This window comes from Hydra vulgaris, chromosome 04, assembly GCF_038396675.1.
Source record: "Hydra vulgaris chromosome 04, alternate assembly HydraT2T_AEP".
In the NCBI taxonomy this organism is placed as follows: Eukaryota; Metazoa; Cnidaria; class Hydrozoa; order Anthoathecata; family Hydridae; genus Hydra; species Hydra vulgaris.
The window spans coordinates 25,427,064-25,442,148 of record NC_088923.1 but is presented as its reverse complement, the minus strand read 5'-3'; the positions used below and the strand labels follow the sequence as shown (position 1 = coordinate 25,442,148).

At 29.9% G+C, this 15,085-nt stretch overlaps 3 protein-coding genes across 4 annotated transcripts in view; 1 reads left to right on the top strand and 2 right to left on the bottom strand.

Annotated features, from left to right (window-relative positions):
- Positions 1 to 7,748: 7,748 nt before the first annotated feature.
- Positions 7,749 to 8,165, bottom strand: LOC136079297 (protein FAM200C-like). The gene has a single exon (XM_065795032.1). The coding sequence runs from the start codon at positions 8,163 to 8,165 to the stop codon at positions 7,749 to 7,751; it is 417 nt and encodes a 138-aa protein (XP_065651104.1).
- Positions 8,166 to 8,194: 29 nt separating this feature from the next.
- LOC136079296 (general transcription factor II-I repeat domain-containing protein 2-like) lies at positions 8,195 to 8,566 on the bottom strand. The gene has a single exon (XM_065795031.1). It carries the CDS (start codon positions 8,564 to 8,566, stop codon positions 8,195 to 8,197), a length of 372 nt encoding a protein of 123 aa, XP_065651103.1.
- A 4,763-nt stretch (positions 8,567 to 13,329) lies between these two features.
- The window catches only part of LOC101240709 (insulin receptor substrate 1), a 59,412-nt gene continuing 57,656 nt past the window's right edge, over positions 13,330 to 15,085 (top strand). Inside the window, exon 1 of one of the 2 annotated variants that reach the window (XM_065795892.1) lies at positions 13,330 to 13,525. In XM_065795892.1, coding sequence (XP_065651964.1) covers positions 13,470 to 13,525 — 56 coding nt within the window. In that variant the 5' untranslated portion in view covers positions 13,330 to 13,469. The remainder of the gene's footprint in view (positions 13,526 to 15,085) is intronic. The other variant, XM_065795893.1, reaches the window with a different exon arrangement.

The window sequence follows — 15,085 nt, the reverse complement described above, 5'->3', positions numbered from 1 at the left end:
ACAGCTGTGTGATGACGCAAAGTTTCAACAGTCATGCACACAAAATTTCCTGCAACTTTTATGGCTTTGGGAGTTGTTAGCAACAAAGGACTTGTGATGCCACCACACATCTTTCCGCAAGGACTAAGAGTCACTTATGTTCCTTACATTGAAGTCTTGCGTACTGTTGCTAAGCCTTGGATTGATATAGTAAGAAATGGAAGGCCCTGCATTTTTTAACAAGACTCTGCACCAGCACATAAGGGTCAAAAACACTCAGGAATGGTTGGCGGACCATTTTTATGATCATGTAATCATAAAAATGGTCCGCCAACCACTCCAAACTTGAGGCCTCCAAAACTCTCCAGACCTGAATCCATTGGATTATTATGTGTGGGGCGTCGTTGAGAGAGAGGTTAATAAACATCCCCATAACATCAAAGCTCCTCTGAAAGAATCTATTGTCCGAGTAATGGATAACATAGATGAGGGCCATCTCAAGCAAGCTTGCAGTCAGTTTTGGTTTCGAATCGAAGCTGTTATTGAAGTAGAGGGGGATTTCAATCATTGAATGAAATTATTAAACAACAGTTTATTTATATTATTTATATAATAGATTTTGATTAAAAATATTCTCTGTTTGACTTTTTATCATTTATAAAAAACTAAAAATATGTTCTCATATAGCTGACGCACCCTGTATATTATTTATCAATTGGAAGAATATTAAACAGGCTTTTAGAGCTTAATGTAAAAAATTTTCTAAAATTGCATTTCTTGCAATAAAAATGCAGAGGAAAATAAATTTTTAGACTAGGAAATAATAGCATACTTGAATGAGACTTATTAAATTCTCTATGTTTCTGTAAGAATCTGAATACGTATGGTTAAACTTCAACCCTTCTTCTTTTAATTCAATAAAAGTTTTCCCGCCTGGACCTGCCCAAGAACAACTAAGATAAGACCTAAAGGTCTTCTGCGGTCTCCACGTTCTATTTATTATGTTTTTTATTATTATACTTGTATATTTTATTATATTTGTTACTGTATAACGATTTTTTTAATCTTAATTATCTTATTGTATACATTTATTTAATATTTAAGAAAAGAATGAAAAAAACAAACTATTTTCAATTTAAAAATATTTAATTTTTTTTTTTTCTTTACATAAAACATAACAGTCATTTTCAATTAAACTGCATGATATTGCCATAAAAAGATACATTTGTGGTAACTTTAAGACTTACTATTAATATTAAGACAAAATACTTCCTTGAAATTTATATAACCTCAAAATCTTTTGCAAGTTGAAAGAATTTACCCTATTTTTGTTGATATAAAATCGTGTAAATAAATAATACAAGTACAAAATACAAATTAAAGAATAAAGATTTTATTAATTGTGTGACTGATGATGTTATTAAAATGTCGGAATGTTTAAATTTTTTGAAGAAAAAGAATGATACACAAATTGAAGATGCTCAAGAAATCGATACAAAAAAATTATTAACAATACAAACAAAAAAATGAAGGATGTTCAATACTCTATGTATAAATTTCAAACAAAGACAATTTCCTGGTTAGAAAATGAGTTTTAAATTAAACTTAAAGAACTTATCTGAAAACTCTCAACCGTATCAGAAACGCCAGATTTAAAACAAGGACAGCATATATTTAAGAGGGGCGGCATATATTTCCTTTAAAGACAAAGAAAAACTAGGTAAAAGAATAGCAATTTCAAGTCTGTCTGAAAAAGCCTAATATGATTCAAAGAAAAGGTATACTTGAAAGAGCAAGTTACATAGCCAATCAAATAGGTAATAAGAACTTAAGAAAAGTTAGGAATATGATCAAGCTATCAACTTTTCTCAATGAATGTAAATTTATTTTTTTCAAAAAGGTTTTGGAAAAAAATAAATTTACACATAGATAAACTCCATCCAGGTGTAACTGGTTAATATAATTTTTCTGATCCAAAATTGTTATCAGAAATTTCGGATATAGATATAAATCTTATTGTCCATTTAAGAACAATAATATCTTTGTCCTATTAATTTGCGAATGATCCAATCAAGTTTGAAAATTATTGTCTATTAAAAGTTTTAATCATCAATGAGAAATACTCATTGGATAAAATTCTTACTTGTGTTCATAAAGTTTTAGTTAATGGAGCTCAAACCAATTAATTTTGCCTGTTGGAATTTTTGGCGAAAATGCTGAAGTCTTGAAAATGTCACAGAAAAAGTTGTTTGGATAATGCAAGAAAAACCTTAAGAATTGACAACTTAACTAATGTTTTTTGTCAAGGTTTAGAAACATCAGATCCTTGTATTACAAAAAAAATTCAATTTTTATATTTTTATTATTCAATCTGATAATTTTATTTCATGTATGTTAAGGAGTTTATTAAGAAATAAAATTGGAGCGTGATTTTTAGCACTGAATAAAAATGAATGTCTTGTTTTATGTAAAAAAGAAAAAAAAAAACTCAAGTAAAAACATTTTTCAAATGAAATTAGTTGCTCTTGGGCGGGTCCGGGCAGCATTAAAAAATTTGGTTTAAAGAAGAAGGGTCGAAATTTCGCCATACGTATTCAGATTCTTATAGAAACAGAATTACAGAATTTAATACAATAACATAAACATCCAGAATTTAATACAATAACAAAAACATCTAGAATTTAAGTCTTACTCATCTATGCTATTACTTCCTAAAAAATTTCTCTGAATTTTTTTGGCAAGAAATGTAATTTTATAAAATATTTTACATTAAACTCTGAAAGCCTGCAAATATATTATATATCAATTCTTCCGATTGATATATAATATATTTGCAGGTGTATATAATATATTCATAAATTCACTGGTGTGGTTAAGGAAATATAATAAAAGTTCGAAGTTATCACTAAAAATATTTATAGGAATATAATTTTTTTAGCAATTCAGCAGCTGCGGAGAAGCGCCAGGTGGTCTAAAAAAGATGTTTCAGAATATGAAAATATGATAAATTTGCAGCAGTCTTGCATAATCAGAACTTTTTATAACGGATTTTTGCAGATCTAGAATTAATGCCACTTTTTGATAACTTCCAACCACTGTGCACTGAGTGACGCTACTAAAAACAACTTATGCAATTATATTAGTCCGAGGTTTATAAAAGCATCGTAAGTATAAATTGTTTTTATAAATTTTTTTATAATATACATATTTTAGTGTTTTAGTTATATACAGTTATAATAAACATATAATTAAATACTTTTTAAATATTTATATTTTTGAAATACAAAAACAGATAGAAATCAAAGTAGATTTAAATGATATAGGTTATATCCCTTGAATTTTAAAAGCTATTTTAAAATATTTCAAAATTTTTATTTTTTTGACATCCCAAAGGTTTTCAGAATTTTGGGGTATTATTTAAACAACTTTATAAAAACAAGCTGACTTCTCAATATCTTGCTAAGGGCCACGATTGTGGAACTCGATTCTAAAAAGTAATAAAAGGACTATAACTTCCACTCTACGTTTTAAACGTGCAACAAAACAACTTATATTCAATTTTGATTATAAACAATTACTAACTTACTTTTAAAGCCTTTTATTAACCTTATTTATTTAATATCTTAGATATTGAGGCAATAAATTTTTATTTTGTTTTTTCAATATGTATTTTTCTTCAATGTATGGATTTCAAAGTTATGTTATTCTGATGTCGTAAAAAAAATAATAATAATACTAAAAAAATAAATAAATAAAAAGATAAAAAAAAAAGTTAAAAAAAAGAAAAAGTTTATGCATGAGTATTATATACAAGATTATATCTAAATTTGTAACAACGGGGCTGGATAGTAAGACCATGTCTTCTGCTAGCTCCAATCGAAACCTTATTTTGTTATTAGTGCTTCCAATGCCGATACTATTTTTTAATATCGGTATTTCGGTACTGAATAATTTCAGAACCGGTAATTTAGGTATAATATCGGTATTAAACTTTTTTTTTTTTTAGTTTATTATAATATGAATAAAATCTCAAGTTAATAAAGAAAATTTCATTGATTTAATAATCTTATTTATTTTATATCAAAATGGGTGTATATACGTTGTAGTTTCTAAGAGTATGTTACTTTTTTGAGAGTTTAATGTCTGAACATGTTTAAACGATACTTTATAGTTAGCTGATTTTTCCAACAAACCGTTTTGAAGTTTCATTTCATAACAAAATTGAAACAAAAAAAAACAATAGGTCTAAAAACCATCTCCACAAACATTCTAATTGATTTTAATTCTTCTTTTCTCTTTAGTCTATATCTCTTTAATATCTCTTTCTTAAATGGAATTTTTCTTGTGTCACTCCAATGTTTAAAAATGGCTTTAAACTATGATGCATTAGGGGTCGTCCATAAAGTACGTACGCTCATAGGGGGGAGGTCTTCAAAAAGCGTACAAAAGCGCATGTGGGGGAGGGGTAGGGGGAAGGTTCAATTTAGAAGTACGTACTTTAATTTAAAACTTTAATTTAAAAGTACTTCGATTTTCTAATTTATTACAATTAACCAGCTAATTAATAGAAAAGCTGGTTAATTGTGTTAAGTATGGGCGCCCTCGGGATTTTTTGATGTTCCAGATAGGACACTTTCACACGTCGTGAAACTCCAAACTTAAGTTTGTTTATACCTATGCCAAATGAGGAGGCCTTGCAAAATATTGAGATGGTGGAGGTCTGTGAACAAAAAGCCCTAAAATGCTTACCCCCTTCCCATACGTGAGGGCACTAATGTAGTAAAATTTTCAACTTTACAATCTAAAACAAAATTTAAATTTATCGACAAATTTTAATTTTTGCTGAAAAATATTGTAAATTACAAAAGTTATGACCATGCAAATTTTCCGACCCCCCAAAATAAGAGGCGTGTAAATTTTGCATGGTCATATCTTTTGTAATTTACCATATTTTTCTACAAAAATTAAAATCTGTCAATAAACTTAAATTTAGTTTTAGATGGTAAAGTTGAAAATTTTACTACATATTGCCCTCACGTATGGGCGGGAAGGGGCGGAGGCAAGCGTTTTAGGGCTTTTTGTTCCCAGACCTTCGCCATCCCAATTTTTTGCAAGGCCACCTCATTTGGCATATAAACATACCTAAATTTGGAGTTTTCACGATGTGCGAAAGTGTTCTATCTGGAACATCAAAAAATTCTGCGGGCAACCATGCACACATGCCACCCCTGATATACTGGCCCTGATTTCAGGCAACCTATTTTTTGAGTCGAAAAAAACAGGTTTTAGCAGGGCCGTGGTTGATAGGTTGGAGTCCCTGAAAAAAGCTAGGTTTTGCTAAAATAAAAAGCTTCTTAAATTAGCAAAGTTTGCTGCCCCCCTCCAATTAAGGGGCATGGGTAGACTAGCCTCTGCACTGGTTTTTAGCCTTTGTATTCAATATTACTGATCTCGCGTAAGACTCGTTTTTCACTTACTAAAGAGGGGTGCCTGAAAAAACGTCCGTCTTAAGTATAGTTTATTTTTATTTGATTCGTTATTTAAACAAAAAAAAAGCATAATATAGATTTCTCCGGGAATCAAACTCCGGTCTCCGCCGTCGATTTTCTCCACATTAACCTCTTGGCGAAGCACAGAGTAATTTAACTATATTGAAATTAATATTTGTATATATATTTAAAGACGTCTTTTAAATGCGCAAACAAAGAGTTTTGGGGTTGTATAAAGTATATAAGGTACCCTCCACCTTTTTTTTTTTTCAATAAACTTTTTTATTGAGAAAAAAAAGTTGAGGAAGGGGGGGAGGGGTATTTGAAAAAACGTACTTTTTAAGGAGGGGGTGGGAACTTAAAAGTACGCATGGCAACAGGGGGGTGAAGGGAGGGTCAAAGTTTAAAGTTTTTGGCCTACGTACTTTATGGACGATCCCTTACCTATAGACCAGTTTCTATCTTAATCTAATATTAGCAAGCTCCTTGAAAGACTAACGTATTTTAGATAAAACTCTTTTCTTCAAATGTTTCTTCAAATGTTTAAATGACTTTCAGTTTGGATTTCGAATAAAACATTCTGCCATCCGATAATAACTGTCTGAGATTTTGCTTGAAAAGAACTAGATCTATTAATGAATGGATATTTTTTATATTGCAATCATTAATAATCAATTTCTTGCAAATCTCATGTAAAAAATTTATCACATAAAAAAATAAAAAACAACACACAAAAAACGGTTGGATAACGGGACACAAAAGTTTATATAACAGATTGGTTTTCTTTTGTTCCACACCTAACTTCCAGACATTTTTATATTTAAATCCAAATCAGATTTGGCTGATTCCCATGTTACCTAGGTACATTTTAACTTCCCGCATTTAGATCAACATTTAAATCAACATCTATAGCTGAAGTAATATTAGAATGAATAAATTTTGTTTGACGCATGAAAAAGCATCTCTACATATATACAACTACTGTTGTACTATAAACAATTTGCCACTTCAAGTTGTAGGTACATTGATAATAAAGATAGATTGACCCCAAAGTTATACTTATCCACAGGCTAGACCAGGGGTGGGGAACCTTTCTGAGCTTGGGGGCCGCATGACCATTAAAAAAATATTTGGGGGCCGCACTAATAAATATGCAAATTCGGTGTATAGTACTCGTACTAATGTTATATTTCTTGAAGCATCTTGTATCACAATATTTCTTAACGCATGTATCACAATATTTCTTAACGTATCATTTATCACAAAAGATATCAATGACTTTTCTGATTCTGTTTCTTTTGAACCAGAACTTGAATATTTGGCTCTATCTTCGTAGTTTTAAGCTTCAGTTGGTCTTCCAGATGCTCATCGGTCAACTGTGACCTTAAACAAGACTTGATAAATGTCATGTGTGAAAACGTAGATTCACAGCAGTAGGTTGTACCAAAGCAGCTCAGAAGACGCCTAGCAATTTGACGGAGATTTGGATACTCAACTGCAGTTTTCCAAATTTCCAATGGATCCTTCTTTTTGTCAAAGAGAGATTTTAGGATACTGTCCTCAGAAAGCTCAATCAATTCCATCTGTAAATATTCTGGAGCTGTAAAAATTTCAACAAGATGAGGCTAAAAAGCTAGTTTCAGTGTTTCATTATGTTCTTTAAAGTCTTTAAACCTGTCATTAAATTCTACAATCAAAGAATCCAAGACATTTTCTTATCTTGATATATCATTATTTTCCAACCTTTTCTCATTTTTTTGTTCAAGAATAATTTTTGTGAGCTCTGGGAAATGTTCTGTTGATAAATTTGACTTAGAAATAACATCTTTGAGAAAAACAAGTTTTTTCCTAAATGCCTGAATCTGTTGCCACATTTTATAGATTGACTTAGTTTTACCTTGCAATGAACTATTCAGCATGTTATGCTTTGCCATCAGATCGCAGAGGAATGCAGCATCTCTACAAAATTCTGGATTAGAAAGCTCACAGATCTCCTTTTGACTTGTAAAAAACTCCTTAATTTGTTTTCAAAGCTCAAGCAATTTTTTTAGTAATAACCCTTGTGACAGCCAACGAACTTTGGAATAGTAAGGAAGATCCACAGTATATGTTTCTTCATCAGATTGCAAAAGGTTTCAAAACTGTCGATGGCGTGAAGAATTTGCCCGTATAAAATTTACAATCCCTTTAACTTTTTTTAATGTGTCATCCTAAGTAGCAGCTTTTGCACAAAGACTTTGCTGATGGAGAATACAATAAAATGTAATCAGACAATCTGGATCAGGCAATTCTTTTTTCATGAAAGCAATGAAAAAATGCATTTTTTCCACGCATAGAAGGAGCTCCATCAGAACAAATGCTGACTAGATTTTTCAACTGAAGTTGAGCCTGAGAAATTTTTTCTATGAAAGCTGCAAATATATCACAGCCTTGTGTTTTTCCTTTTAGTGTTGCTAAAGCAAACAACTCTTCATAACTTTTGAAGTCTGCAGTTATAACCCGAATAAATAAAAGAAGTTGGGTAGAATCAGTCACATCAGTGGACTCATCTAAAGCAATTGAATAATATGCGTCCTCCATTTGACATATTGAGATTAATTGCTCAGAACTATTTGTAGCAAGCTCATGTTGACGGTCCATAATTGTTCGCCGAGAAAGCGGAAGCTGCTTATACTTATCCACTTTATCTGGATCCATACATGATACTGCTTCAATGAGGCAAGCCTTCAAGGTTTCAGTATCACTCTATGGTTTCCTCCTTTGCCAATGAGAGCAATTTTGTATGTTGCTTCAGTTGCTCTATTTCCATTTTCTTGAACAATTGAAAATGTCTGCTGTTGTTTGCTCTTTTGAGACTTCAGTTTTGCTAATGCATTTTTTCGAGCTTCTCCCTCTAATTTTGCATACTTATGATCCTTATGAATGTTTTCATAATGTCTCTTTGTAGTAGCATTCTTCAAAGTAGAAATTGTGAGGTCACACAACAAGCAAAGCATTTTATCTTTAGTTGGAATCATGAAGTTATCTTCTTCCCATTTTTCATTAAAAGACCGATTTTCCTCTTGCTCTGTTCTTGCTTTTTTAGGGAGAACTGACATTTTGTTATTTCTGTCAATCAATTACTACTGTACCAGCTTTGCCAAGTTAAACAACTTTTTAATTAACATTAGCATACATACACTTTACTATAACTAAATGTAAAAATAAAGTAACTTTTTAAAATTCATTATTTTCTCTAAAATATTTAAAATAAGATTTAAGTTCCTAATTTTACATTTCGGGGCCGCACAAAGAGTGTCTGGGGGCCGCAGATTCTCCACCCCTGGGCTAGACATTTTAACTTGCGTGGAATGAAGAAGAAGGTTGGTAGTGCATCATTTCTGTTTCTAAAAAATGTCAAAGTATCCGATTCTCTGAATTTGAGGGAGAGACAGGGTTGTATATTTTGTATGTTTGTATGTTTTATTTACTAAAACTTTATCCGATGACATTTAAAATGTGTTAATCAATGTAAATTCAATTTAGAATAGTAAAGTATAAAACTTAGTCACACATAGGTCTCATTTTTGGGTTAGGGGGGGGGATTTTTGATTGATAAAGTTTTAATTAATTTAATTTTTTGCAAAGCATCCTTATTATATATAAGCATAAACATACTTAAGTTTAAAGTTTATTATGTCTAAACGTTTTTTACAATTTCTCAAACGCCAAAATTTGCGGTGAAAAATCTAATAATTATAATTTTTTCTTACAAAATAAATTGTAAATGTTCGTAAAAAATTTTTTAAATATAATATGAAATGAAACACGTTATCACCGCGATATCTTTGATAAGCGCGTTTGTAAGCATAATATGCTTGTAATGGAGATAATTTATTTAATTAATGAACTTAAAGCACTTTTGAATTTTTGGTGTAAGTAATTACTCTGCGAGTGAAAACTTTTGATTTTTCGACTTTGTTTATTAGCCAAATTTAGCGTTGCGTAATTTATATACGATCCTAAATGTTATGCCTCCATTAAAAATTCGCTAAAAAACGTGCATATTTTATCAAAATTATCAAGTATTTTTATAAACGGAAGTCTAAAAGAATAAAAAGTAACAACTTTTTAGCATAGGTTCGAAAATCAATCATAAGAAGAACTTTTATTCAGTACGAACTTTTATTCAGTACCTTTTCCATTTCTTTTTTTTTAGAAAAACACTTTTTATTACACACAAAAACGATTTTAAAATGTCACTTTCTTTACTGCTCTTTATCTCATTATCATTAACAATTTTTCGAAGACTTGGTCTTTCGCATCGCGCGTCTCGCGCATTTTTTGTTGTTTGAGAGCGAACTTTGAGACATTAAGCAAACTCCAAACATTTATATGTTTATACTTAAATCAAAAAGTGATGCATTGCAAAAAAAAAAAAAATTGTGATGATTGGAGTCTGGAAACAAAAATCCAAAAAACCCCCTTCCCCAATCGTGAGTGCTACAAGTTGATAATTATTTTTTAATACTTTTTACTAAAACTATACATCAATAAATTTCAAATTTGATTGTATAATCTCTGAGCGTTAAAAAATTACAACCATATAAAACTTACGAACCCCTCAAGTTGTTCCAACTTTATATGATAATAGTTTTTAAACGCTAAGAGATTTTATTATGAAATTTAAAAATGTATCGATTATAAAAAATAAAATATTTGATAGTTTAGAATCATATCAACTTTTTTTCATATAGAAACAAAATAAAGCATGAAAAACTAAAAACTGAAATGCCAAATAAAAAGTTCTAACTGAACCTAATTAACCAGTAGTGTTAATTACCCAGTAGTTTTAATTACCCAGTAGTGTTGTTCCGTAATAGAAAAACATTGTATGATGTTACATTTAAGAAATCGGTAAATTTTGTTTTCAAAACATTTATAATAGAAGTATGTCCCAAGTCAAGGTGAAGTGGTTCTTACATTCGTTATATATTAAAAATAATTTTTTTTTATCGGAATCAAATTTAATGAGAACATACTATTAAATCGTAAAATTTGTTTATACAAGTAGTAATTTGTGATAATAAGTGATACAAGCAATAATTAAATGTTTTAATAACACTGTACAACAACGAAAAAAAAAACGGAAATGCCATTGACACTACCTTATGTATTTTTATTTGGAGATTACGAAAATGATGTCCGTTTTGTTGTGTGACCCACCAATTTTGGTTAAATTCACATTTTCAAATTTTCGATTTTCACTATGAAAATTGTCAATGTGATTTTTAATATATTTATTAGCAGTTGTTTATGATTTATTTATTAGCATTTCTTTATCATATACCTATTTGCATTTGTTTAACCTTGTATTAGACTAAATGTAAGTCTGTTTTATTTTAGATAAACTACAGTTAGCCAAGTAATATATGGATATAATACAGTGTATATTGAAACAAGAAATGCTCAGAACTTGTAAAAATCAAGTCGACAACTTTTGCTGCATTTGTGGCGAACTGACTTTAAAGAGATGCAGACGAAGATTGACACCGCATGTGAAAAAACTGTATGAAATATACTTTGGTTGCAAAGTCGGCGACCAGGATAAGAACTGGGCGCCTCATGTATGCTGTGTGAGGTGCGCTAGTTCACTATCGTCGTGGGCGAACAGGACTGGTGGAGGACCAACATTTGGGGTGCCAATGGTGTGGCGTGAACCCCAAAATCATTGTTTAGATTGCTATTTCTGTTTTGTTAACATATCAGGTCGCAATTCTAAGGGTAAGAAAGCTATAGTGTACCCAAATCTACCTTCAGCTATTCGTCCTGTTCCTCATTCGGCTGAACTCCCTGTTCCTGAACCTCCATCGGAAATCCCAAACACGGACAGTTCTGATTCAGACGAGGATACTGATGACGATGATAGTTACGAGTTGCCAGAAGATACAGAGCTTAAACCCCACTTCATAACAGGATCTGACCTGAAAGATCTCGTTCGAGATATGTATTTAACAAAGCAACAGAGTGAATTGCTGGCTTCACGTCTCCAGGAATGGCATCTGTTGGCTGGTGATGCAAGAGTGACATCATTTAGAAAGCGATCACGGGAACTGCAGCAATACTTCTCTATGGATGAAGAACTTTGCTTCTGTAATGACATAAGTGGATTGTTTGATGATCTAGGAATACAATACGATTCATCTATGTGGAGTTTGTTTATTGACGCATCACTTTATAGTATTAAGGCAGTATTACTGCATACTGGAAATGTGCTGCCTTCCATTCCCATAGCACATTCGGTAACCCTGAGGGAAAGCTATGTGAATATATTACGTATTCTGGACAGAATTAAATACAGAGATCACAAATGGTCCATATGTGCAGATTTGAAAGTTGTTGCTATACTAAATGGATTGCAGGCTGGTTTTACTAATTACATATGTTTCCTCTGCAAATGGGATAGCAGGATGAAATCAGAACATTATATGAGGAAATATTGTCCACAACGAGAAACATTTGAGGTTGGTTCCCATAACGTCATTCATGAACCTCATGTGGATAAAGAGAAGATCATCTTGCCCAATCTTCACATCAAGCTTGGAATCATGAAACAGTTTGTAAAGGCGTTAGATCACGACAAACAAGCATTTCAGTATTTGCAGACCAAATTTCCTAAAATCGGTGACGCCAAAATTAAAGAGGGCATTTTCGTAGGGCCCCAAATACGAGAACTGATGCTGGATGAAACGTTTTCGGGAACGATGGGTCCATATGAACTTGCAGCATGGGATGCATTCAAGCGGGTGTGCCAGGGATTTCTTGGAAAACATATTGCACCAAATTACGCTGATTTGGTAGATAGATTAATTGCATCCTATCCACAACTGGGTTGTAACATGTCGCTGAAGCTCCACTTTCTTCATTCCCATCTTTCCTTCTTCTCTGTCAATGGAGATGTATATGATGAAAATAGCGAGCGCTTTCATCAGAGTATTGCCACAATGGAAAGCAGATACAAGGGAAAGTGGAGCCCCGCCATGCTTGCAGATTACTACTGGAATTTGCAGCGCGATGAACCCGATGCAGCATTCAAACACCAGGCTAAATACAATTAAATACAATTTGTGTTAAAAGTGATAATAAACATGTTCATACACTCATTCATATGTATAGAAAAATGCATCTTACGTTACATCTTTAAATTGTTATTACAAAAAATTGTGACGTGCTACAGCATAACTGATTACATATTTGGAATCAGCACGTCTGATTTAATAAAGATAACCTAATTTGGTTCTTGTTTTTTTCAAAAAGTTAAAAATTGTTGTACAGTGTAATTAAACATTCATTCTTTATACTTTTATTTTACTTTATTTGTCAATTATTTTTTATAAAATATTTATTAATATTTATTTGTACTTTAATTAGATGTATTCTAATGTTAAATTTATTTCAAAACATAATACCACCTATATATTTATTTTGTTTTTCAAAACAATGTATCAATTTTTTTGAGTACACTTGTAGAGACCCCTCATCCAGCTACAAATACCCATCATCCTTTTCGATGTGTTTTTAAATAGAAATAAAAATATGAAATAATCAATACTTAATAATATTATCGTTTGTCAAATATATTTTTAGTTGCAAATATAATTGCAAAAGGTTTTACAAAAGTTTTTTGTTTAAAAAATAGTTGTAGAAATGTAAAGTTTATTTATTTTTCTTTAACTTTGAGAATTACTCTTACTGAAAGTGAATATTATGCTATTTAACAAAAGTGAATACTAAGGTATTTAACAAAAGCATCTTTATTAAATATCACGTGGTCCTTAGTAATCACATGATCAAATATTGCAAGATAACATACATCAAATTCAAAATACAAGAATCATTCATCAAAATTACGCCCGACGAAAGCAATGGTGGAGATAAAAAAATATTTTGAATTTGAAACCGTCTTGTTCTTTTTAAAATCTTAATCGCTAGTAGTGTATTCTTAACAGTTTCATATAGAAAATGAAGTCTTTCACTAAAATGAAAGAAAATTCCAAAATTGCTAGGAATGTCATGAGGTAAAATGCTTATTTTTAACGGCTTATTAATAACACCAATTTTTTTCATTCTTTACTTTTCAATTTTGATCGTTTTTGCATATTTTTTCTTTCTTTCCATTTTTTTTTTTTTTAGATATTTAAAACAACTTTAATAAAAATATTAAAAAATTAAATATTGATGTTCCTATAAAATCAACCTTGTTTATCTTTTATTTGTATGTTTGTAACTCGGTTGCAAAATAGTAATATTAACTAAAGATTAACTTAATAATCTTCTGCCGTTATTGTTGACCTTCTGCATTAATACTTTAAAACTTAAATTCTGTCATATATATATATATATATATATATATATATATATATATATATATATATATATATATATATATATATATATATATATATATATATATATATATATATATATATATATATATATATGTATGTATATGTATTATATATATAACACATATATAATGTAAAACTGCATTTAAAAATTTGAAATGTTTATCAAAGCTTTTGAACACTAAATATAAATAAAAAGTTATAGAAAAGAGAAGTTTTATCAAAATTCCTAAAATTATTTTTTTTTAAGTTAAATGATTATTATTTTTGAAGTTTTTTTAAATAAGTTTTAAGCTGATTTCTCTGAAGCTGCAAATTATTATCGTGAATTATGTTATTAGGTGAATGAGTTAAAATATTTAGTAATTTAAACTTTTAACATATTATTAAAGCTGTTTGTTTGTATTGAATGGAATGGATTTGTTTTGTTTTCATTTGAAATGTAAATGTTTGTTTCAATTAGTAACAATTGCTTCATAAAGCAAGCACGATTTCTAAGCTATAAGTATCCTATAAAAAACTTTAAAGTTACTTTTAAAGAAAAAATTAATGTTTATATATATATACATATATATATATATATATATATATATATATATATATATATATATATATATATATATATATATATATATATATATATATATATATATATATATATACACATATATATATATATACACATATATATAAAACTAAAAATATATATAAATGTAATTTATATATTATATATATTATAATATATTAATATAAAATGATAATAATATAAAATATTTTTCAACTTGAGCGCTGTAAAAAATTTTCAACCCCAAATATTATTTAAAGCACTGCTTTAGTTTAAGGCACAAGTTAAAATTACGGATCACGGATAAAAAATATATAAGCTGAGTCTCGGATCACCGGCGAGTCTCGGCTTATGTTAGTATGATCAAGTTGTTTTTTTTTATATCGAATGCATAATGTTAAATGATTCAATTTGAATCATAGATAAGTAAAAAAAAGTTCATTTACAAGATTTTTCAGCAGCATTTTTTTCTTGCTTTTCAGTGTCTTTCTTCTCTGTTGTACATGAAGATGCTTGTGATGTCCGTTATGTATAAAACTTTTCTTACTTTTTTGCTTTTTAGACAGAGGGAAAGTATTTTATGAAATAAAAATTAAAAAGCACTTCCTATGATCGACTTGCTATTTTCCACGGGGCAATCATGGTAATCCCTTAATCTTTTTAAATGA

Coding starts and splice junctions, on each gene's coding strand:
- LOC136079297 (XM_065795032.1), bottom strand. CDS start 8,165: ATGGATCCAGATAAAGTGGATAAGTATAAGCAGCTTCCGCTTTCTCGG.
- LOC136079296 (XM_065795031.1), bottom strand. CDS start 8,566: ATGTCAGTTCTCCCTAAAAAAGCAAGAACAGAGCAAGAGGAAAATCGG.